Source organism: Clupea harengus, chromosome 12 (assembly GCF_900700415.2).
Source record: "Clupea harengus chromosome 12, Ch_v2.0.2, whole genome shotgun sequence".
Lineage (NCBI taxonomy): Eukaryota > Metazoa > Chordata > Actinopteri > Clupeiformes > Clupeidae > Clupea > Clupea harengus.
The window spans coordinates 4,712,621-4,737,852 of record NC_045163.1 but is presented as its reverse complement, the minus strand read 5'-3'; the positions used below and the strand labels follow the sequence as shown (position 1 = coordinate 4,737,852).

The window sequence follows — 25,232 nt, the reverse complement described above, 5'->3', positions numbered from 1 at the left end:
TGACCCGGCCGACTTCATGGAACCTTCTCATGTCTCTGACTCCCCTCCAAAGATGGCCGACTTTATGGAATCTTCTCATGTCTCTGATTCCCCTCCAAAGTTGGGATTGTTGAAGTTGGGCTGTGGAAGAAGCAGACAACAACATCAGTCCGAATGAGGAACATTTCACACGCACTCACTCATTATAAAGAACATAAACCCTGTGCTTTTTCCATGGGTTTATCTGTGTTGGATCATCTTCCCTCGGCCTGTGTCGCTTTGCGTTGCTTACCACTTCAACGCTGCTTTTAGTGCTTCGACTGGGGAAGCTGATAGAATTCAGTTTAACTCCTCGCACACTGATGACGTAGTACAGCAGTCCTCCAATCAGTGCAGCGCATACGATGGCACCAATAACCGCCCCGGCAATCAGTCCAGCATCTGGATGCGAATAAAGATGCAGAGGCAGGATAGTCGGATGAACAAAGGGAAGCCACCTAAGTTTTATTTCCTAATAGGTCATATTTCTCCATAATAAACACAGATGCACACAAACACAAAACATACTCAGCATGCTTACTTTGAAACTTACTCGATGGAAAATGGCTTGTGACCCTCACTAATAACTGTGATAATGCAATGAACTTACCGCCGCTTCCAATGGGAGCATCTGTGGGTACGATGATCCCTCCGTTATCATCAGTGAAGTAGTCTGGGACACAGAACACAGTGTTTTTTTTAAATATACTTCAGGTAGGGAAGATAGTTCAGGAGACTAGAGTTGAGGCATTTGAGTTTAGCTGCAATCAAAGTAAACTCCAACCAAAACTAACAAACGTTAAATTATTCCTGTATCTATGTAAATATATCCAAAAACGTGTACAATCATTTTGTTTACATTGGCGATGCCGACAGACGAAGCCTCGCTTCTGCAAACAGTTGTTGTCATTCCAGCGGCCGTCGTGGTACATCTCCACACAGTCCTCCTTGCTCAGCTCTCCGTCGTGGATGACCTCGTTGGGCTCACCTGGTGCCCAGTTCACGAAGCCCAGACCAGTCAGGTCAGTCCAGCCCCAGCCAACTGAAGACGCATCACAGGAAAACACAACTCAAAAACCAGAGCAGAAAGACCCTTCATAACCTGCAGTATATATTCCTACTCCATGCGAAAAAATTATGCTTGAAAAAAGTGAGTTATCCTAGAATTGACATGCTATTTTTATGACCAATCAGTGACGCTAACACAAAATCATATATTATGTGTCCATGAGTACACACATAATTGTGTGTGTGTGTGTGTACGTGTGAATGTGGGATGGAATGAAGGCCTGCCGGCATAGGTGCCTTTGGGTCTTGATGTGTACACATACAGGCGCTGTCCCTGGTGAGGCCGATCCAGAGGTGGTGGTACTTTGTGTAGTTCATCTGCCGAATGAACTCCACCTCGGCCCGGCTGTGGAAGGAGGCCAGTTGGGCTGAGCCTAGCTGGCAGTAGTGCTGCGCCTCTGCCCAGGAGAGGCCCTTCTGACTATCGTACACGAAATAACAGAAGCGTCCGTACGCCCTCCAGCCTGGGCGACACTTCCCATCTCCAGGTGCAGGGGTCGGGGGAGGCCTCTCTTTGGACACACACACAGATCCAGGTTAGCCATCCCTGACCTTCACGACACAGTGGGGTTTTTAAAGAGGTCCTCCTCTGTAGCACAGGAGTCTCACCTGAGGAGATCTTGCAGATGTAGGGCTTGGCAGTGTCACAGGCCGTGTCATTCCAGGTGCCATGTATGAAGCGTCCAGCGGCGTACATGCTCACGCAGCCTTCTCCTTTGTGATTGGTGGGCTCTCCGGGACCCCAGTGGGTGTAGAATACAGGCCAGCCGTCAGACCATGAGTAGGAGTCACTGCCCTCCTGCAGTATCAACAAATACAGACACACAATTCATAATCATACATTCATGAACTAGTGATGTGCACCTCAAAATGTTTAATGAAGTAACAGTGACCGATTCTAACCATTTTAAAACTAATTTAAATAAGGTGTGGTTTTTTTTAGGGTAGTTTTGTGACCGTACTTGTTTCCTGAGCCCGATCCAGACATCCGACCTGCCCAGAATCACAGCTCCAGAGATGAAGGCCTGCTCGTAGCTCATGTCAACGCTGGCCAGGTTGCCTCCTTCCTGCTGGCAAGCTTCTTGTGCGACCGCCCAGGTCTTGGGCTCTGACACCAGCCTGTAGCAGTTCTTATACCAGGAGATGTAGCCATCTCGACACGGGTTGTTGGGGGAGGGAGGGAGGCTATCCGCTGTGAATGTCATGGGAGTCCATGGAAGGTTTAGGCAGTTAGTGTCAAAGAAATGAGGGTGATGGTTGAAACACTAGTCTGCTGAATCACCACTCCAGTAGTACAACGGAAAACTGACCGACTGCATACATACATACAAGTGGCAAACATCAAGTGCAATGTGCTGAGGGGCCATAGTTGTTCTTTACTGATTAATGTAGACAGTGTAATGTTGAGTATAGCTCAGAGGTGGTCATGAGTGCAGAGTTGACTGCACGTCTGCAGGGGATGGTGGCCTGGTGTGGTGAACCCTAACCCTTAAAAGCACCATCGAGGTGAGTTCTCCAGACGCCCCCCCCTCCCCCCTGCACTCACATTTCTTCTTGTAGCACACCCAGCCCCTCTCCTGAGAGCAGGCGTCATCGTTCCAGCGGCCCGTCTGAAGGTGGTTGTGCATCATGGCAGCACAGTGCTCCTGAGCAAACAACAGAGTAGAGTTCATCTGTCAAGTGAAAACACACACCTACTAGGCCCTAATGCAACAGATTATCAAACTAATTATAATATAATATAAAATTAATTCTACTGTAACTAATGTGACTGTATTAAATACATTATCTTCAGGCACATCTGTGTTTTGCATTTTTTCCTTAAAGGTTTGCCATGCAGTTCACATGCCATGTTCCGCTAAGAGTATTCAATGTCTATCTGTGCTGGTCATCTAAAAAAAAGTGATAACATCTGCCCCTTATCTGCTTTATGAGACTGTATCACAACTATAAAGTTTTCAGAAGGCTGACAAGAATCAGCAAAACCAGACAATCCATAAAGCATTCACCCTGAGGTGCTACTGAATTACTCAAAATGGATGCCGGCTGAATTCAGTATTAGGCACTGTGCCACCAGAACCACTAGAAGCTGCAGTGCAGTTTCATCAAGAGTAGCTACTAGCAGTGCGCCAGACTGCTCCCAGAATTGACAGTGAACGCCGCTGTTTTGACAGTTAACACAACTGTCTCAGTATCTCACCTTGCCATCGTAGTTGTTGGGCTCCTTGTCAGCCCAGTTGGTGTAGCGCACCGAGCTCACGCCATCGCTCCAGGCAAACTTGCCCTCGTGGAGGGTGTCTGACAGGCCGATCCACACAGGCAGCACCAGGTCCCGCAGGTAACTAGACACAAACTCTGGAGAGAGAAGAGGGACACACACATGTGAGCACACTGTTGAACGGCTCTATGGCAACACAATCATTGATGAGTGCACACAGTGAGAAAGCAGTTGATAGGTCATAAATAGTTTTAGATTTAATCAACATGCATCTATTTTGTATTGTAAGACAACAAATAGACATGCCACAGTACTTGACTGAGATTATGCCATGTGGTGCATTAAGACAACAAAAGGCATCATACTGTGTGGATGTCCAGTGCAGTATTATGTTACATTATTATGTTGTTGCCAGACAGAAGGCATGTGAGGAAAGGCAACATGTCGGGGTCTAACCATTTTCAGAATGCGTGTCGATGACAGCCAGGTCTCCCCCATTATCCCTGCACCACTTTTTAGCCGTCGTCCAGTCGGCTTTGATCTCCTTCTGGTCGTAATGGTTTCCCTTGAACAGGTAGCACTTGCTTCCAAAGAGCATCCACCCTGAAGAGACACAACGGAGAGGTTAGTCTACTCTTTCATCCTTACCGTCTGTGCACTATGGAACTGTGCATGTGCTGTTCACATGTAAATATGTAACTAATCATTAATTAAGAGAGATGTTTCAGCCCATCAGTTTGAATACAAAATCAATACATAGAGACAAGAAGTGATCAGAACTGAATAAGCCAGCGAAGTCATCACACTATGACCCAACTCACACTATGACCCAAGTCTGCTAGAGAGCCAGTGTGTCCTGGGGGTGGCATGGGAGGTGGAGTTTGACTCACCTTCTGGGCAGTTTCCTGTCCAGGCAGGGGTAGGTGGGGCAGGAGTGTGGACCTCGCCAGGTAGCTTCTTACAGACGTAGCCAGCTGAGGCTCGGCCACAGTTCACATCATTCCACGAGCCTGAGGGGGAGGTAGAAAACACCGCATAAACGTTCAGGGTGGTTTGGGGATTTCTTTCTTATACCCCAGCAGTGTTTCCCCTACCGTTATATTAGGGGGGCGCCCCGCCCCCCCAACGGCACCCCCGCCCCCCCTGGAAGGTCAAGTTAATTTTGTTACATTTTATTTTCTATAAAGCGCCAGATCACAACGGAAGTAATTTAAGGTTACCTTTCCTATAGAACAGGTCTATAGCTTGTTCTTTTATTAAACAAAATAAATAGCCTTATGTTATTTATCTTATTTACACGACGGCATGTCATTTCTGTCTCTACATGGTCGCGCGTTTACAATTCTCTGCTCTCTGTATCGCGCATGGCAGAGTTCCGCCGCGATGCGCACAAACACACACACACACAGACACGTGCGCGCACACACAAGTGAGCACGCTCCCACCAGCGGACAGAATTGGGCTTAAGAATCAGTGCACAGCTACGGACACTTTTAAGCTTTAAAAAAACTAATATCCAGGCGTTCATGAATCCGGCAGAGATCTTTTTCTAGGTAGGGTCGACAATGAGGCCCAATGAGAATGGCTACAACAGACGTGGAAACAGAACGTACGTACAGAAGGTCCGCACCGAAAATTCAGAAATAGATGTGGCTTCCATTTTTTATCATTTTCCGCGAGTTGTGCGTGGCCCTTTTTACATAGAGTATGGTAATAAATCTATGAAATGTAACGAAAATTATTTATTTTGCTGTGAATAATGAAGGAAGCAATAAATCCGATTATTTGCCAAACCCTCAAGAGCTGTTGCCATGGAGATTTAACGTTACTTTCTGTTTGAAGACAAGGTAGCAGCTAGTGTTGAAGAATGGATGACTTGAAATTGGACGACAACAAGGATAGCAAAACAGATTGATAAGCAATGAGAACGGCAGAAACACAGGCAGGACGTCAGATGACGAGACAGATCATAGTGACACAGGCTGTTTTTTTTTTTCCGTCATATGAAGGCTGAGACATTCATAACATTTTATTCAGTCGTACTGGTCCTTTTGTAATGCCAACATGTGCACTTCGTTGTGGATAAGTAAAGCCTATTTTGCTACATTTTTGTAGTCCTGGTAATCTTTTGTTTGGCATATTGGTGAGGTTATTAAGAGGACCATTTCTCAATCGTTTTGTTCTTGATGAATTAATGTTTGTTTATTAATCAATTATTTTTCAACAAATAACTCAATTATAATTACAAAGAGGACAATTCACAACTTTTTATCGCAACTTTAACTTGTTTCGCCAATTTCATTGCAACAAAAACCTAAAAATAAAAACTTTCATCGCAACTTTTTGGAAAAGCTCCTGCGAAATCAGGAATTTTAGGCCACAAATATCTCAAAAAATGTTCTTCCAGAATCCCAGAAAGATACACCACTGCAGCGACAAAAGCTGCACACTTTGTGGATAATTGTCATAAAAAGACATGTTCCGATGTTTAGTTGTTATATTGACTGCTGTCATTAAAAGAAACACATGAACACCATGATTCCTTTAAGCGTTTGTGTCGGTGGCCATGCCACGCCGCGCCGCGCACCGTGCACCGTGCCGCAGCCCCCCCCCCCCCCCCCCAAAGCTTTAAACCTAGGGGAAACACTGCCCAGAGATGAGAAATACTCTTTTCTGATTGGCTGGCAGGTGTCCATTAACTCTCTGTAACAGGTATAAAGTAGATCTGGTCAAATCATACAACTCATAACATAGATTATTTGTTTTCTGACAATATTTAGATGAAATCTACATGTAGGCAACGGGATAAGTGTTAAGTAGTATTAATGTATGAATGAGAGTGCTTCTAGTGTAACAGTAAAAGTACCTGGGTATCTGTTCATCTGCACACACTGTTCCTCCCCGTTAGCATCGTTGGGCTCACCTGGGGCCCAGTGAACATATGTCACAGGTGAGTTATCCACCCAGCTGCAGAGGAGAGAAAGGGAGAGAAAACAGCACAGGAATGGGATGAAATATAGATAATGGATAGAATAGATCCAGTGATGATTCATTTGAAAAAGACTAAGGTCTACAGGCACTTACAGATACTGTCCTCCGACCACGCCAAACATTCGCATGCCAATCCAAGCAGCATCCACCTGTCCTGTGCCCACCTGCACACACACACACACACACACACACACACACACACACACACACTGTGAAGTGTGAACTCTCCAACAGGTCCCCAGGTCTCTCACGTGGTAGAAAATGAAAAGTGTTTCAAACCCTGAAATCCAAACTAAAGCGCGCTCTTTTGGGCCATACCATGGTGACGACATAAGACTGCTCGTCCTCATTTAGGATAGAGACCAGGCGGGCTTTCTCAGCATAGCAGCGCATGAATGCTGTGTGGAAGTCCACGATGTCTGTGTCATTGTGGAGGTAACAAATCCCCTTGTTCTTCCTCCATCCAGGGTTTGAGCCACAGTCAGGGGCTGAGAAGGATGACATGAAAAATAAATTATAAATGCACACATACAACTTCAACATCAAAATCACATCTTGTATCTTTCCTCGACTGACTGATTGAGTGAACCACAGTGGATCATTGGCATAAACTGAGACATGGGAAAACAACTGGTAACAAAAGGCTCATGTTCCTGAACTGTGCTGGCTGGTAGGCTCTTTGAGGGACCTTGTAGTCTGTGGTGGTTTGCAGAGTGCCTGTGTGTGACGCCAGTGCTGACCTGGGACAGGTGGAGGGGGCACAGGGGGGAGGATGGGCGTCTGGCCCTTGGCAATCATGCAGATCCAGTCCTGGTGAGCGTCGCAGTTCAGGTCGTTCCACCAGGAGGTGCCGTTGGCGGTGGTCACCATCTCCACACACTCCTCACGCCCCTCGTGGTTATTGGGCTCCCCAGGAGCCCAGTTAGTGTGAGTCACGGGCGAACCATCACTCCACTGGTAACCTGCAGAGTGAGAGAGACACAACATTGTCCGGGAAAAGAAGATATGCAACTTTATATGATATGCGGTGGTGCTATTTGTTTAAAACATCAACATAAACACATGACACTATTGTCTTGGAGAACGAGCACATAGCCAACATATATCTTAGTGTTCAGTAATCCCAATGAACAGATCCAGCAGTCAGGCAGCCCACGGCGTGCATGAATGAGACGAGCTAATGTGACCTTCACCTCCTTCCACAGGGTTGTGCTTCAGGCCGATCCACTTGGTCTTGCCCTTGCTGTAGGAAGACAGGAAGATCTCCTCCTCAGCAGTGTGAACGCTCATCAGGTCGGCCCCCCGCGACACGCAGTCCTCTCGAGCCGCCTGCCAGCTCTTCTTCTTGGAGTAGTCCATGCTGAAGAGCTGCCCAGAGAAACCCAAAACCAAACGGGTCACAACAGGCAAGTATCAATCAGGCATCTTCGGGGAGAAAACCCACAGTGAACCTCATTAATACCTGGCTATATGCTGCAATGCTTGCAATGTCCGGATCATTTAATTCCCCCAAAACAAAATAGTCTATAATCTATACAGTCTATTTTTCACAGAAAACCACAGTGCATAAAAATAGGGTTAGGGTTAAAAAATATCCGATACTAAATGCATTGTGAGGATGTTCACAGCAGTCAACTGGTCATTTTTGGAGAGTGGCAACTGTTTGGATGGGACTTGTGGATATAGAGAGAATGACACATTTTCTGTTGGAACATGTGTCCCCTACGTCAAGACCACAGAGCCTCAGAGATCCTGTTGTCGTACCCTGTAGCAGCTCCTGAAGTGGGGTTGACCGGTCCAGCCATCCGTACAGCCCTGGACAGGTGGGGGAGTGGGGGCTCGTGTTGGGGGAGACAGGCCATCCCTTTCCTTCTCACAGATGAAGGGGTGTAACTCCGTACAAGGCTTGTTATTCCAGAACCCAGCGAGTGGCGCCGTCGTCATGGTAACACAGAACCCTGCCTCATTATCTGCAAAATTTCAAGAGTACATTTTTTTATTACATTTTATTAATTATTTGAAATATTTTTTTCTCATTTGGTTTTATTTATCCTGGAACACTGTAACAACTCAGAGCTGCTGATAAACCATATCCCCCGAAAAAGACTAACTGTGGATGGCTGTACACCAGCTAATTCTGTCGTTGCTGATCTGAAAACCTAATCCATCCTCGTCCAGAACACAGCCACACAGTGATGCTGTGGCTGACATTAAGACAGAAAAGCCACAGCTGGGATTAGAAGTGTCACTGATGTCTGACAAGGCTGCACAGGAGTTCTGTGCACTTCCCTCATTTAAATCAATGACATGAAAAATGCACCAGCACATCTGTTCACCTCGAGCCAAATGTACTGTCAAATTATTTAGCACCCGGAGACACCAGCTGCCTCCTCCACTCCCTGTTGCAGCCTGGCCTGTCATTTCAGTTAATAGATTTCCTTACAGTGACAAACCACATATCCCACTGCAGTCATGTCAGTCAACGGGCCGACGTGGTGGCTTTACCTGGCTGGTCCCTGTCCCAGTTGGTGTATGAGAGCGGTAGTCCGTTGTCCCAGAAGTAATCGACCCCTACAGAACCTCCTTGTCCCCTCAGGCCCATCCACCACAGCCCAGAGTATCTCCCCAGGTGCGATGTGAAGTGGGCTTGTTCATAGCTAACAACGAGGAAATCTCACATTACATTCACATTTCACACAGTAGATAAATATACAGTACCTAAAATACACAAATAACTATCTAATATAAAAGTATAGTTAAGTAAGTGAAAGAAAGTAAAAAAGTAAGTGAAATCTTTGTTACAGGTTTAAAGAAAAATGTAATTCCGCAACTGTAAATAAAACTGTCTAACTATCAGGAGAGAAGAGGCTCACTCACACGTCCATGATGTGAAGCAGTGTGCTGTCTTTCTCCTCACAAAAGGCTTTGGCCTCATCCCGCGTCTTTGGCGCCTCCTCAAACCAGTAGCAGCCGTAGGAGTATGCATCCCAGCCCTGAAGGACACACCGTGGTGGTGGTTGAGCATGCTTAGGCTATGACGCTAACATGAACTCTGTTTGTATACAACAGTGTGAACCCCATTGTGTCAGGAGGAAAGCCATGACTTGCAGGCAGTTACAGTCTCACCTGTGGACACCCGTAGACCGTGGGCTTGACTGAGGGTAGGGGGTAGTGTGCTTTGGGTGCCTTACAAATGTAGGTGTTGAGTTCAGTGCAGGCGATGTCATTCCATCTTCCCGTCTGTAACATACAGAAACATAAGTCCGACCAGGTAGACTGAGGAGATCTCACCACCTGTCCTTGGCATGCTCTTCAGTAAGTGTGTTATATGTGTATATCACATGGGAGAAAACAGGCATTTCATTGCATTCTTACTCTACCTGGAACAACATTTCTACACAGTCCTCATTGAAGCCCAGGTGATTGTTGGGCTCGCCAGGTGCCCAGTAGGTGAAGGTGACCTGGAAGTGGGATGACCAGGTGTACAAACCAGGGAAGGTCAGGTCATTAAGGCCAATCCACACATCATTGGTGGCTGTGGGTAAAGCAAGGAGAGCGGGGACTTTTGAGACTGCACCACTTTAGCTGATACATTGGCTTTGAAGCAAAAGATCCCCCTTTCTCCCTGTTTCACAAATAACAATTCCCTGTATTATGAATCCCAGGTGAGCCATGGTTTCTCTACCAGTCCTCAAGCACATTCATTCTGCACGAAAAAGAAAAATGGTCTGACTATTTTATTTCTGCATATTATTTATGAGTATCATTAAGGGAAGCCACTTAGTCAAAGGACACTTTGCTTCTAAAATGTTCCCCAGACCTCTATGGGCATCCCTGAACTCCCTGAGGCAAAGACAAAGCTATAACTGCTGACTCAGATCACCCTAACGACCCCAGTCAGCCAAATCCCCAATGATGCCAGGACAGAATGGCTGAAAGGTCAACCTTAAGCAGTTCGCTTTGCGTCATACCCATGTAGAGGTAGCTCTCCAGCCAACTCTGCTCCGTCATGGAGTCGATGGACACCAGGTCGGCCCCCAACTTCCTGCATTCGTCTCGGGCGTCCTGCCATGTCCTCTTGTCACCGAATGGCTTGTAGCAGAACTCCCCAAACTCAAACCAGTCGAGCCCAGAGCAGCGCAGTTCTGCAGAGGAAGGAAACACAGGCTGGGTCTTGAGTCACGGCTCAAGAGATGTCCGCTAGTGCAAAGATGTGGTACCACTCAGTCACATTTTGATGTTCCGAATCTGAAGGTAACAGATATGATGTACTGCTTCTTCTAACCCAAGATGAAACGTATTGTTTGTGTCGTATCCTTTCAGGATTACATTGGATAAGAAGACAATAGCAAGACATCTGGTGATGCCGCCTACCTCCATCTGCAAACTCGTACGACACGCCATAGTTTCCATCAAATCTGTGAGTGAGTTAAAAAGGTGCCATGAAATTTACAAACATGAATTATTCCATCTCTTTATTATATCAGGAAAGATCTGAAGCTTCGTTGGAGAACAAATGGGCTCGTACTGTTTGGAGGTAATGCCGTTTCTGGCGGAGCCACTGTAGAAGGACTGGCCCGCTGCTTTGAGGAGAGTGCAGTCTCCTCCATTCTCATTCAGAATCACTCCGGCATGAATGGCAGCTGCACAGATCGTAGAGTCCTAAAAGGACAGACACAAACACACATAGATAATGGTTACTACTCAATGTTCCGTTCCTTTTACCAAAGTATATTCCGTTGTGGCAACGCGCAGTATTGGGACCCAGTTTGTAGACATTCACTTACACCACGATACGTCATTGTTCCGTAAACACTGTATGGCTCCGAAGCACATCCAGCTGGGCAGTGGAGACTGGGTAGACACACACATTTGAATACTTTTACTTGAATCTTAACACAGAGCAAAGATTATAGATCCAAACACTAATGAAGTGTGTTAAAGCTTTGTGCAGACATAAATCAGGCAGAGGATGCTTGTGCTAATATAAGAAGTCTGACTCACGTCCTTCTATCAGTCGAATGGTCAAAGCTGATTTTTGAGCCACAGGTTATGGCATCTGTGTGAAACGAAAAAGTCAGCAGAATGAGGAATAATGTTGAGCCCCGGTAAGCCGCACTCCGCAATTTTGACAGTGATGGTTGATGTTGACAGTGATCTTGTCAACAACTGAACTTGTACGCACAGTCAGGGGCGCAGCCCAGGATGTCAAACCGTAGTCCCACTTGTCCGTTCCATGTGAGTGGCAGGATGCGGATGTAGCGCACGGAGACAGGCGTCCCCAGGAGCTGCGTCTCAGGAGTGGTGTTGTCCACACTGCCTACATACTCCTGCAGGGGACAGACGTGCACAAATACCACTTAAGACAAGCCTAGAGTCAGGTGACACTATACAAACAAGAAACTATTTTGCTGTGGGAAATATATAGATATGTCAAACTTTTTTTAACCCTTGGCCTGACAGCATTATGTACATAAAGTTTGATAAATAACCAGGACATTGGACATTTTTTTTATATAGCACCGATAACAATTTAAATTGTCTCTGCGTTTTACAGAGCCCAGAGCCTGAACCCCCTAGTTTACTAAGGCAACTAAGGCTCATATTGTTAAAAATATTTTATCTTGGGACAGTTCAGTTTCCAGTTCCAAAATAGGACTGTTGATAAAAGTGTGAAATTAGTGGACTGCGGTTACCCCTCCATCCTGTGTGTAGTCAGTCCACTGTGAACCATCTGTACTGGTCTGGAGTCTGAATTTGGTGACCCAGTGTTCTGTTGTAGGGCATCCTTGGATCACCACCCCTGTGACCTTCTTGGAAGTTCCAATGTCCACCTGGATCCAGGAACTTTCTGCAAAAGGTGATGAGGGTTTATTCATTTGGTGCTTCGAATGCACACAACACACACATATTGACACACACATACACAACACACACATACACAACACACACATAACACAACACGCATATCTTGACACACAAATGTAATATGAGCTCAGCTGGAAGAATGGGTTGTAAAATATACTGATTAATTCATAACAGATGAAAATTGTTGTCTTTAAAACTATGTTTTGTTCAAACTTGTGTTGTCTAACATGTTCAAGTTGAGGGAATGTATATGGAACCAGTGGAGTAGGTCAAAACATTCTTCTCATTAACATTAATCTTTAATTAGCATTAATTAATCTATGCTTTCTGTTCTTGTGTTTCTATTCTACTGCTGTGCTGTAGTCTAGGCTGAGTTAAGCTGTGTAATATCTGTGGGTTTTGCCATGTGTGCCTGAGGCTGCACTCACGGGAAGTAGAGGGCATCCAGCAGGAGGCGCCGTTGAGTCGAGCCTGGGCAGGGCTCTTGCCACTGATGAAGGAGGAGGCCGACAGCATGGAGTTTGTCACATTCCCATCCTCCACACCAAGCCCTCGCACACACACTGCAAAACAAAACACTCTCTCCAATGAAAACCAGAAAGCCTGATTCAGCATGCCCAGATAATTGGAGTTATCAGCAGGAATGTAGAAAAAGAAAAACAAAAGCAACAGGCTTTCCTCACACCTACCATTCTGTTCACAACTGTACACCACCTCTAGGTATTTGGAGATTGTTGGGCAGGGGTCTGTCTCTGTGTGTGCATACAGAAAACAGTAGCCTCTGTTGTCACACCATTTCCTGGTCAAGGGCAGAAAGCCTTCCACAGTGCAAGATCCTGCAAAAATAAATGAACAAAAGAGTTTGTAAAGCAGCCATGGAATGACAACTTTTCAATGAATATAGCATCCTTTCCCCAGGATAACTGAGTTTTGAGGACCTTTTGAGTAAAATTTTTACTTCAAACTTAATATACAACGTTTACCTCAATAACTGTACCTTCTATAAGATACTGTAAGAACTGTAGTATCTAATAGATACTAATTCATAATTTGTAAAGTAAATAAATGTATGCATGGAAAAACCAGCAGTGGCACCTGTGGCTCCTTCATCGTAAGGGCAGATCTTGTCGCTCTTGCGCCCGAAGAAAGCTGACTGGATGTTGATGACGCTGTTCTGCGGGCAGTGGAGAGCAATGGAGGAGCCCTGGCAGGCGATGGCTGTGAAGAAGCCTGGAGGAGACGAGCAGTATCCACATCCACATGAGCTACACCAGCTCTACTCAACACGCACATTTACTTTTCCTGACTCATTAGATCACAGTACACACTGTGAATTGCTCCTTCTCATGCAGAAGAGCCTAAGGCAAATCAAAATCACCCTACAAAATGAACACTTCTGTCAGTTTGACATACCATCATGAGGTGGAGGAGGCTCTGGAGTGTTTCCTGTTTAAGAGAGAAAACAAAAACATATGAGGGATTCTCACGGAGCCAAATGGGTAAGTGGGGGGTGAACTACTGACAATAATATTCAGTACCTCTTCGTTTGCAAATGTAACCCCTGTTCTGGTCACAGTTATCATCATTCCAGTAGCCACTACTGATGAGTATGGAAAGGCAGTCTTCTCCATAGTAATCATCAGGATTGCCTACAGGAAAACACATTTAGTAGATGTTATAGTAAGCAGAAAAAACAGCAAACATGTTTCAAAGTAAACATTCTATTTTCTTTCAATACGTCAAGATGAGCCATCTTCAGTTTTCTCAGTCATCCCCATGATCCATGACCCTCTGTCTCATCCTCCCCCAGTCCCACCTCCTCATCCAGCCTCCCACACAGCGCTCTCACCTGCGTTCCAGTTGATGTAGCGGTAGGGGGAGCCATCCGTCCACTCCCAGCCCCCTTCAGTCGTAGAGTCATGGCCCCCCATCCACAAAGACACCCCCGTGGGGATCAGCTGCACTTGACCTGGAAGTAAACAAATATATAATTACATAATTACACTCACTGAAAAACATGTGACTAGTGTTGGCATATGAATGAAAGTCTTGGGATTAAAACTGAGATTATGAGTATGAGATTAGTTAAAACGAGTGCCGTCACACCTTGTATGAAGCCCTGCTCAAAGGGCTCGGTGATGCTCAAAAGGTCGCCCCCTTGGTTGACGCAGTCGGCCCTCGCGTCCGCCCAGGTCCTCATGGACAGGTAGTTGAAGAGGTAGCAGTAGTCGTTGAAGGGATCGGACACCCAGGAGCCGCACTTCGCATTCCAACCTACAGCAAGCATAAGGGATGGGAAATGGAGAGAGCTCATGGCACTGTTGCTTTCCTGCCTGATTGAACTGACATCCACACAAGCCAAACATCTACCATCAGTTTAATGCAAGTCATAGTGATCAAGGGTATATTTAGTATGATCATACTAATTCAGTAAAGTACTACATTTACTATGATAGCACCACTTAATTATGTCTGGACAGTGATGAGCTCTGAAGAACCTGTTGTCTCTTACCTGGACCTGAGGTTGGGGGCACAGGTGGGGGGCCCTGGCCTTTGGCTAAAGAGAGGGGACAAAAGAATGTATTCATTGTAGATATCTTAAAAACTAACTGTGAAGTAACAAATGTTGAATAACTAATGTCCTAATAATGCCAGAGCAGACATGCTGGCTATGTGTTGTCCTCCTGAGTCACAGACAGGCCTCACCTTTCTGGCAGATGAAAGGATATGTGGAGCTGCAGGGCTGATCATTGAGTGTGCCAGGATTGTGGTGTTCCATTCCCCGAATGTGGACACAATCTTCATTGCCCTGCCAGTTGTCAGGTTGATTGGGTTCCCATTGAAGAAAATCCTGCAACAACAAAGAGAATTATGCATTGTCTGGACTCAGAATCGTCTAGTGTGGCCCAGCTGCTGGGCTTTGACTTACCGCATTAGTGCCATCAGTCCAGACAAAAGTGCCCTCATTCTGTTTGTCGTTCAGGCCAACCCACGAAGCACTTGGCATGTATGCTGCATGCAAAAGTAGTCAGACATACAATCAACAAATTCTCAAGAGATTTGATCTCAAATAAATCATCTCCAAAAGCACGTGTGGATTTATCAGCAGGTCTAACTGGTATCTGGACAAATTAGACAACAGAACATGCAGTCTATGCCCAGGGGGGGGCTTAACAGGAGGTCTTAGGATCACCTGTCCTGACGTCTCACCTGTGATGAAGCCCACTTGCTCTGGAGTGTGGACGCTGGCCAGGTGACCACCCTGCTGGACACAGTACTGCTCTGCGTCATCCCAAGGCTTCACCTCTTCTGCTTCAAAGTGGTAGCAGAAGTCCCCATATAGCAAATAGCCCTGATCACAGTGGGAATCTGGTGAAAGGTGTAAATGTAAATAACAAGTCTTTTTGCAGGCCCTATTTCATTTTCAATTAGAGGTAATGCTGCATATAGAGGGTACACATTTGGGATATTTATAGCATGAAGGGAATATCTGACCTGGTGCCGATGTGGGTTTAACGTTTTGGCCACCGGACATTTTACAGATGTAGCCGAGTCTCTTATTGCAGTTGGTGGTCTCCCAGTTGCCGTTGTAGTTTCCTGGGTGCCAGAGGAATATAAGCAAATTCAAATCCATTACAAGGTCACGGGGTAAGATTTTTTTTTTTTTTTTCTTTAGTGTTAGTTGTTGTGTTGTTGTTAGTCAGTGTTAATGATGACTCCTCACCTGTGTAGATCTGCCCACAGTCCCACATGTTTGCTGTGTTCTGGGGGAAATTCTCCCTCCAGTTTGAGAACTCCACATGTGTCTTATCCACCCACTGGAAATTACCATCCTGGTCCTTATCTGATGAAATCACAAATCAGGTTCACGTTTAAATTCACATTTTGTGTTCTGGGTAGTGATGTTACCCTTGAAACCGAGTTTTAGACGCTTGTAAAATGTGAAGCTTTTCCCATTGGTCCTCCGTATCGAGCTTTCTGCCGTTTGGGCGAAATAAAGTCACCCGTGACGTTCGAAGCCTCGTTTAACTCAAGAACAGGTTCACTTTTGGAGCCAACAATATTTAGAGAAGTCTTACAATTGTATTTTTCCACCTTGTGTGCTATGGTTTCCATGAAATATAAGCCTACAATTTCAGGTTGTCACGGATAATATTGCAATATTTCCCACTCCATTTTCAAGAAACTTCAGTGTCGAAATGGCTTACACTACCTCGATAAACCTTCACAGATCAGAATATGCACTATTCTATTATATTCTATTATATTGGCATTGCCAAAGTCATTATTCACTAAGACCAATACCCAGATCACACGTGAACAGTTTCAATTTCTTTGCAAAATTACGCAAATGCTTAAAACGAACTATTTCTTAATTTGACGTGACATTCATGTGTCAGGCCTTAGTTAAGCCATTGGCTACCGCACAACTCAACTGTCACCACACCGATAATTTTTCTCGAATTGTATTTGCATTGGCCAGCAGGTGTCCCTAGAGAGCATTCGAAGCCTGGAGAAATGAACCACTTTTCAACACATTTGAGTGGAATTATTACATTATACATTATATTGTTTTGGTGACGAAGAGAAGGAGGACATGAATTCGTTTAATGTTAATAACTGTTTCTGTGTGTCCTTGCTACAAAGATGATTGTTACAATTTCCTGTATTTTTTTTTTTTTATGTTTCCATTAAGTAAGGGTGCACAGTACTGTAAAAGAGTCGCAGTCAAAGTAAACTCACCCGAGAGGCCAATCCAGATATCAGGCACTTCCACTTGGTGAAAATCAGGGAGCTGGGCATTAACGAAGAACTGCTCACCCTCACTGAAAACAGAAGGTTTACTGTAAGCTACTGGAAATATTTTGTACAGAATGTCTTACACCCAGACCCACAGGCATTATAATGATCTATCAATATCAAAATCTTTTTTACCAAGCATTACTGAAATGATTATATGACAAAGCCTAAATGTGAACCTTGTATTCACATGTCAAAATAATGTGTGCAATGAAGATTTGGTGCCTGCTTTCTCCCATCCACCTACATAGTTTTTCATGTTCCCTATTGCCATTTTGATATTACATTAAAAAAGATACTGAGCCTTAATTTCATTAAGGGCAACTGGCAACAAGCTAAATCTACCGTGCATGAACTAAGCTAATTTAATGATTTTTGCTTGTTGCTTTGCTCATTGCCTGTCAATGAAATTAGGGCCCTCTGTAAGCAGTCTCAGAATACAGAAGCAAAACATGAGCAGAAGCCTGGCAGGGAGCCCATTAGCTGTGCCCTCTGGGTGTGCTCACCTCTTAATGGTGACCAGGCTGGCCCCCATATCCATGCACATGGAGAGGGACTCGTGCCAGCTGGTCAGCAGGTTGGTGTTGCTGACAATCCAGTAGCAGTTCCCGCTGAAGCTGATCCAGCCGGGAGGGCAAATGGCTGCGGCAGGATAAACACGTTCAACTATTTAAGTGGCCATGTTAAGCTAAAAGCTTTGGGTAAGGCAAGACAGCGCTTGCCAGGCTAGGTTACAAGAGATCAAGTTCAGTGATAAAGGCAGGAGGACTGTTTTCAGATGTGGGGCTTACTGTTCAATCCGCGCTTGCACATGTAGGGCCGCTCGTAACGGCACACGTGGGTCTTCCATTTCCCAAACTCCTCTCCATTGTCCTTTATGATAGCTGAGCACAGCCCACTTGCCTTATCACTGTTAGAGGAACACAAGCCATCTGATCAGTTGACAACTATGGACATGGACCCGTGAAATAATAGAAATGATGCACGTCCTCTCTGGATAGTCCAGATATGTCTCTTCAAAAGCTTCATAGATTGAGAGGATCACAGTGTTGAGATCACTACTGAGTGATAGTGTTCATAGTATTGAGATCAGTGATAGTGTTCATAGTATTGAGATCAGTGATAGTGTTCATAGTGTTGAGATCAGTGATAGTGTTCATAGTGTTGAGATCAGTGATAGTGTTCATAGTGTTGAGATCAGTGATAGTGTTCATAGTGTTGAGATCAGTGATAGTGTTCATAGTGTTGAGATCAGTGATAGTGTTCATAGTATTGAGATCAGTGATAGTGTTCATAGTGTTGAGATCAGTGATAGTGTTCATAGTGTTGAGATCAGTGATAGTGTTCATAGTATTGAGATCAGTGATAGTGTTCATAGTGTTGAGATCAGTGATAGTGTTCATAGTGTTGAGATCAGTGATAGTGTTCATAGTATTGAGATCAGTGATAGTGTTCATAGTATTGAGATCAGTGATAGTGTTCATAGTGTTGAGATCAGTGATAGTGTTCATAGTATTGAGATCAGTGATAGTGTTCATAGTATTGAGATCAGTGATAGTGTTCATAGTGTTGAGATCAGTGATAGTGTTCATAGTGTTGAGATCAGTGATAGTGTTCATAGTATTGAGATCAGTGATAGTGTTCATAGTATTGAGATCAGAAATAGTGTTCATAGTATTGAGATCAGTGATAGTGTTCATAGTGTTGAGATCAATACTGAGTGATAGTGTATCAGTTCAAGTACACCCTCTGTTGCTTCATAAGAACACACAGAAATGTTTTGAGAAAAGCTGCCCACATTACTACTCCCTTGTGACTCATGCTATTGTTATTTGTGTGGGCTGGTTAGGCTGCTAGGAGTCAGTCGATCTGTGTTCCGCCTATAGGGGGAAGAGAGGATGCCTTCACCTTTGGTCTGGTTGATTTTCTCCCCAGTTGGCGAAGGACGAGGCGGTGGAGTCTGACCAGCTGAACTGAGTGCTGTTGGGTTGTACTTGACAAGAGAGGGTGGTGCAGGCCTGTGAACACAAGGGACCAGAACCATTTCTGTGGGCATCCAAATCCAAATGCAAATCCAAATCCAAAATGATTGTCATGTCATTTACACATGTGTTAATGAGTAAAGAATAGTCATTCTGTCCAAAATTAGATTTAATGTATCTTGCCAGGACCTCACAGTTTTTTGGTCTGATATGTATGAGCAAAAGAACTAGTGATAAATCATCTGATTACCCAAATTAGTGCATATGCTCCACAATGTATTCCATAGAGATAGAATATTGTGTGTGCTACATGATAAGTGTACCTCAGTCACTTAAATGAAATGCTGTAATTAACATCCTCACTAGAGGGAGCTGTTAGCCAGGGGCTTGAGTGCGGGAGAACAGTGTCCTACACCGTCACTGTCTTCTTGAGATTAAATGTGTGTGTGTGTGTGTGTGTGTGAGAGGGAGAGAGAGAGAGAGAAAAGGAGAGAGAACCTGATGGTGAGGCATTGCTACTAAGCCAGTCATAGTTCTCACCAGTGTGGAGTAGCCAATCCAGAGGTCAAAGCGTGAGGGATCCAGGCGGCTAGTGACATACTGCTCCTCTTCCGCGGAGGTGATTGACACAAGGTCCCCGCCTTCACGCAGGCAGTCAGTGCGTGCTGCCACCCAGTTCTTCCTCAGGTTGGAGCGCAGCTTGTAGCAGCTAGACTGGTACTGCTCCCAGCCATTAGCCTCATCACACTCAACTGGAGGATTAGCTAGGGAGGCACAAATGTACAAATTCTGTACGATCATCTTCAAACAAGACAGTGTCAATTGTGATGTCGTCTTCACATTGGAGAATACCATATGCCATTTCAGTAATTCTGACAAATTATTATTATCTACAGTTTTCAACATAGAAATAAATATAAAAGGGTGATCTTAAACTACATTTAATATCTATAGAGTTGTGGTCATAGGTTCATGTCAGTGAAATCTTTTAAAGTGTTATTTTCTTAAAGGTGGTGTTCTAGAATTGGCTGAGGTGAACTTACGATTTTGATGCTTGCAGATATAACGGCGACGGACTGCACAGGGCTCGTCGTTCCACCGGCCATTGGAGTCCACCTGTCCACAGTGCTCATTGCCCTGCCAGTTATCAGGCTGACCGGACCTCCAGTACCTACCATACGGCACATAAAACAGTGTTACATCCCTGCCATATAAACACCCGCAAACACAACTTAGAGACACACAAATGCAAAACACACATCTGAACCTAATCAAATCAGATCATACAAAGACATACAATGAGAGCACATTTTACACAGACAGTATATGCAGTTCACAGACACTTACGCCAGGATGGGGTTAAACACAGAACCATCAGTCCACTCCCACACCCCCTCCTCTGCAATGTCATTCAGACCAATCCAGTAGATCTGTCCGCCAACCTGAGTGCGAACCCAATTCTACAAGATGGGGAGGCAGGAGAAGAAAAAGGCAGCGAGAGAGAAAGAGGACAGAAATGAGAGAGAGAGAGAGAGAGAGAGTGAGAGAAAGAGTTGAACTCCGTAAACATCTATTGTAGCAACATGACATAACCCTGGGTTACACTCGGGGCAGATAGAATGGCCTGTTTATGTCTGCTGGTCATGGTGTACTACTGTAGTCCTTTGAAAAGGACCGATGGCATCTTAACCGCACGCTTCTTACCCTCTCATGAAGGCTCTGGATGCTCATCAGATCGCCACCTTTGGACTCGCAGTCCGTGCGCGCCTCGTTCCAGCCCAGTGTGGACGGGGAGAAGAAGTAGCAGCGGTTATCGTAGGGCCTCCATCCTGTCTGACACTGACACCAGGCTGAGGAACACACATTCATCAGGGTTTACAGCAGTGAAGCACATCGCAAAAGAATACATGGACACAGGGTGAAGTTACCCTTTTAGTTTGACTCTTCATATAATTTGACAGTAACAGTGCGTATTGATTCAGACTGATGTACATATGACAGAACAAAGCAAAAGGATAGTTAACATGCAGTGACAGTGACAAGCACCCAGCCCCCCCCCCCCCTCCCAAAAAGGTAAAAGATTGCTGCTGTCAAGATCAAATAGTGTGGCAACTTTTATTACGATGAAATAAATCACAATATATCTCCAAGGCTTAGATATTTACAAGGCAATATTTGCAATATGGCATTTTTTATTGCTCATTTGTGGGTGTTAATACCCCATCTGATGGTGATCTTCAGACAGGTAGTGCCATAAAAGTCCTGTGACAGAAATGTGCCTCAAGGTCGTGCTAGTCGCACTGCTAGTCGCACTGCTAATGTTTTACCCTGGAGTTGTTCACAGTGTGATGGGGACCATAAAGAGTCACATGCCACTCAGGCAGTCTGCTTACGTTACGATCACTTACAAATCTCACAGTCATTGTCCTTTTTGAAAACATGCCTTATTTTCCTCATTATGTCATTTAAGATATTACATATTCTTATATCCAAAAAAACAACACTATCGTTGACTAGAAAGTAGTGAGTAAACATCACAACACTTAAAATGCTCCAACATAACTTAAATGCTCTAAAACACAACACAAAATTGTCGTTATGATTTCACATCGTCAAAGACTTTCAAGAAAGCTCAAACGGGTCCGCTGGGGACTCACCTGTACTGATAAAAGCACAGGAGGTGGCAAGTAGCAGGAAAACACCTCTCATTCTCTTCCACTGTAGGCTTGATTAGTTCTCCTGTTGGATTACAAGACTGAAAATAAGTCTGAATCTGGCTGGCTGTTGTGCATCCAAGGGCAGGCCAGGTTAGTTCATTCTGTGAGTTTGAAGCTCAGGTGTATGTGAGAGGGGCCCAGTGTATCCTGCAGGTGCGACTCAAACACAAGTATGAGCATCCTCAGGTGATGCGCAGTCTTTTCAAACGCACTCTGAGGTCCAAAGAGTACAGGCAGTAAAAAGCAGTCATTACATAAAAGCACAGGAATGATCCATCCTCAATCCAACACTTCTCTAAAAAACAACATTGCAATTTATGAAATCAAATGTTTAATTACTGACAACTGAAATACCTCGTCCTTGAAGTACCAAACTAGATAACATATACATATATTTAACTATACCGAAAATATATTCAGTGATGTTCATAGAGCAGCACTGTCTTATAATAACTATATAGAAGATGCTATATAACATCTATATAGTCCAACTCTATGTTTAAAGAAAGGGCCTTACTCTTGGCATTTGGCCTTTTCATCATCATCATTCTTTACGCCTATGTGGTGTGTAGGGCCAACACTATGGACTTCTACCTCTTCCTATCCTCTGCTAGTAGATCTATCTCTTCTATGGACTTCCCTAATTTTTTTGCTTTTCAATATAGTCTTTCTCTTGTGTCTCTTTCCGTGGCGTTGTCTTTACTCACTATGCTACCCAGATACGAAAACTTGTTAACTTCTTCGATACACTCATTTCCAAGCTGTATAGGTTGTGCTCTATTTGAAAGTTGCATTGTCTTTGTTTTTTTCTTACTAATGGTCAAACCCACTTGTTTGCATGTGCAGTTTGTTGGCCTTTTAGTAAATCATAATTGTATAGCTCAAAGAGTCAAAACATTTATATTTTTCTCAATCATAAGGCTCACAAATTCCTCAGATGTTGTCCATAAACCATGTTGTGATGTGATTAAACTATGTAGTCACTATTTGACAAAAACAGGGCAATAGTGATTTTGTCCACACTTCAAGAGGTTCTAATAACATGTTAAATACAAGCACTGATTTACTAAACTCCATCATGAAATAGGGAGTAGTCATGATGAGGAAGCAAAACAATACACACAAATCTACACATAACTGTTGACTGTGGTGAAGATGCAAAGTTCAAAAGTGGGCAATTTAATATCCTTTATAGCAGCATACCTCCAGTCAATAAAGCTTACCAAACTTCTTACTGTTACTTTTTAACTCATTTTACAGTAATTTTACGCTGACTTACCAAACTACCCACAAAACAATAAAAGTCAAGTGGGGCAGGCACTACTGTAAAGGGCATTCTTCAGTGTTTTTCAGAGTTCAGAGGTCATGTGTGGCTTCATGTGGGTTTTCTTTTCTAGAAGATTCAATTTAATGATGGCCATTTAGAGATTAGCCATCTAATGCAGCTTATAACATAGAGTTGTGGAAAGAACCATTCCTTGGCAGCATTACAGAACCTTTACAATGTCTCTGGAGACAGGTCAAAGGCCTCTTATTAAGATTCTAACTTGAATCTAATTCATTCATATGCCATTATCTGCAATGAGCTATTAATTACCTATTAATGATCTAATGATAATTGTCTCATAGGGTTCAAAACTGACCACAGCTCAACCCTATTAGCAAATATCTTGATAACTACAAATGTCTTACCTTCGCATAGTCACAGCTGCAAAACTGTGTCATCACATTCATCACCAAGTTGTAAATATTTATGGTTTAAGTGTTAAATCAGAAAAAAAGATCACAGCGAGCATCTGCATATTCAATATTTAACTTTATTAAGACGATACAAAGAAATGAAAAAGCATAACAAATTTTCAAGCAAAAATATACAACACAGATACAATATCAAACCAGTACGAAAAGCATTACATGTTTACAAAACATCACTCCAGGGATGCCCCGCTCTGCTGAAGTGACCAGGAAAGATACAACAGGTCTTTGTATTCTGAAAATCCAGCTAGTGCCATGGTACTGTACATCTTTAAACGACAAACAGCTTAAGCTCCACCTGTCACTAGATCAATTAGAGGTACATTACACCACTGATTAGATCACACCACCCGCCTTTCTTGTTAGGAATCACAAAATCACCCAAGTGTCACACACAAAAAATCAAGTCATGAAAATCATATGAGAATGATATGAATCTTTACCAGAAATATATACTTATATCCTCACTTGATTTTTCAGTGACAGGTGTTGGTGTTTGGGATTCCATATTGATGGGCTTGATAGAACATTCTGATTAAACAACAGCAATGAATCCATGAGAGCAAGCTGAAAAGGCTTTGAAGTAAGAAAGAAAGATGAACACAAAGAAGAAGAAGAAAAAGAAAAGAAAAAGAAGACATGCCTCCTAGGAAGAGCTTCTATATGAGACTCAGCACCTCACATCTTCACATCTCATTTCTGGCACGTGAGCACGTACAGAGAAAAATTTTTAATAAATAAAACACAAGCTTTCAATAATCACTCCTCTCCTGAATAAGACTTTACTCAAGGCCTCAACACAACCTTCCCCCCCAGCCTTTGCAGGGCCTGAACTGTGGGAGGACCGGAGAAGAGGAGCTTTACTGGCACGGTTGACAGGATAATAATAATAATAATAATAATAATAATAATAATAAAAAAACTAACATGTGGCACTGAGGTTAGCTGGCAAATGCAAAAAGTAAACAAACAAAAAAAAGTTTAAAAAAAACAAACAAAACAAAAAGTCATTCAGGTTATGATTGATTGCACAGAAACCCACAGCAGCGTGGCTCGTGAGCCTGGGTATGAAGAGGACAGCAAAAAGCACAAGAGCAACAAAATAAACAAGGAATGAGACGTCAACAACTTAGTCCTACTAAAGGAGCAACACTGGAATCCACAAAAAAAACACTCCACAGTGTTACTCAGGAAAAGCCTCGAGTGAGAAACGCTGAAAGAAACCATGCACACGCCAGCCCGTTTCCCAATGCATGCAAATCATAGCAGAAGAGTAACAGCAACCCAGAGGGAAGTAAACATTGCTGATCAAATATTTCCCAAAAAATTGCATGGTTCATTTCTCTTCAAAGCTTCTTGTTTGTTTGACAAAGACAAAATATTCAAATATCCATTCTATCCTAAGAAAATAGTGCACAATGAGTGACTTTGCCAGAGCCAGTGCAGAATCGTATCTTTTTTTAAAAGATCTCTGAGCATGTGGAAGGCCCTGTGTGTCGGACACGGGCTCTGAGGTGACTGCACCTCAGGAGCGCTGAGGGCCGAGACCAGCTGGGAGCCCGACCTGAGGCCTCTGGCACCTCAGCCTCACCCAGCACTGTCAGTCACAGGCTTCTCTTATTGCAGAACATGTTGGCAGTATCTGGTTCTAAGACTAATCGTGTTTCAAGTGCTCACAACTACATCTTCCCACCGCGGTCTGCGCTGCTATCTCTCTTGCTAACCCTTGCGTCTCTGTCTATGATTGTTTACACGCAAACACAGAGCAAAAAAGGTGGAAAGCTCAGTATGTTCCAGCCAGCTAGGGTCCACCGC

The 25,232-nt window shown here is 44.0% G+C and overlaps 1 protein-coding gene across 1 annotated transcript; it reads right to left on the bottom strand.

Moving 5' to 3' along the window:
- Positions 1–21,840, bottom strand: LOC105910414 (macrophage mannose receptor 1). Its single transcript, XM_031577427.2, has 50 exons — positions 21,603–21,840; positions 20,650–20,795; positions 20,293–20,405; positions 19,989–20,116; positions 19,486–19,709; positions 18,872–18,981; positions 17,755–17,873; positions 17,470–17,605; positions 16,907–16,989; positions 15,888–16,007; positions 15,659–15,760; positions 15,374–15,532; positions 15,093–15,175; positions 14,870–15,014; positions 14,676–14,720; positions 14,270–14,437; positions 14,013–14,132; positions 13,702–13,812; positions 13,577–13,609; positions 13,259–13,393; positions 12,853–12,999; positions 12,592–12,726; positions 11,992–12,146; positions 11,481–11,625; positions 11,300–11,354; positions 11,083–11,149; positions 10,824–10,957; positions 10,670–10,713; positions 10,267–10,440; positions 9,676–9,830; positions 9,422–9,535; positions 9,173–9,288; positions 8,801–8,952; positions 8,060–8,265; positions 7,489–7,663; positions 7,036–7,257; positions 6,614–6,783; positions 6,389–6,459; positions 6,171–6,271; positions 4,195–4,314; positions 3,761–3,907; positions 3,287–3,441; positions 2,633–2,732; positions 2,049–2,278; positions 1,696–1,885; positions 1,350–1,598; positions 878–1,060; positions 629–691; positions 272–420; positions 1–120 (listed from the first exon to the last, which is right to left on the bottom strand). Exons 1-50 carry the CDS (start codon positions 21,652–21,654, stop codon positions 76–78), a joined length of 6,501 nt encoding a protein of 2,166 aa, XP_031433287.1. The 5' UTR covers positions 21,655–21,840; the 3' UTR covers positions 1–75.
- Between the last annotated feature and the right edge of the window lie 3,392 nt (positions 21,841–25,232).

Coding starts and splice junctions, on each gene's coding strand:
- LOC105910414 (XM_031577427.2), bottom strand. CDS start 21,654: ATGAGAGGTGTTTTCCTGCTACTTGCCACCTCCTGTGCTTTTATCAGT. Junction 20,796..21,602: donor CTGTGCTTTTATCAGTACAG/GTGAGTCCCCAG, acceptor TGTGTTCCTCAG/CCTGGTGTCAGTGTCAGACA. Junction 14,438..14,675: donor GCCCCCAACCTCAGGTCCAG/GTAAGAGACAAC, acceptor TGCTTGCTGTAG/GTTGGAATGCGAAGTGCGGC.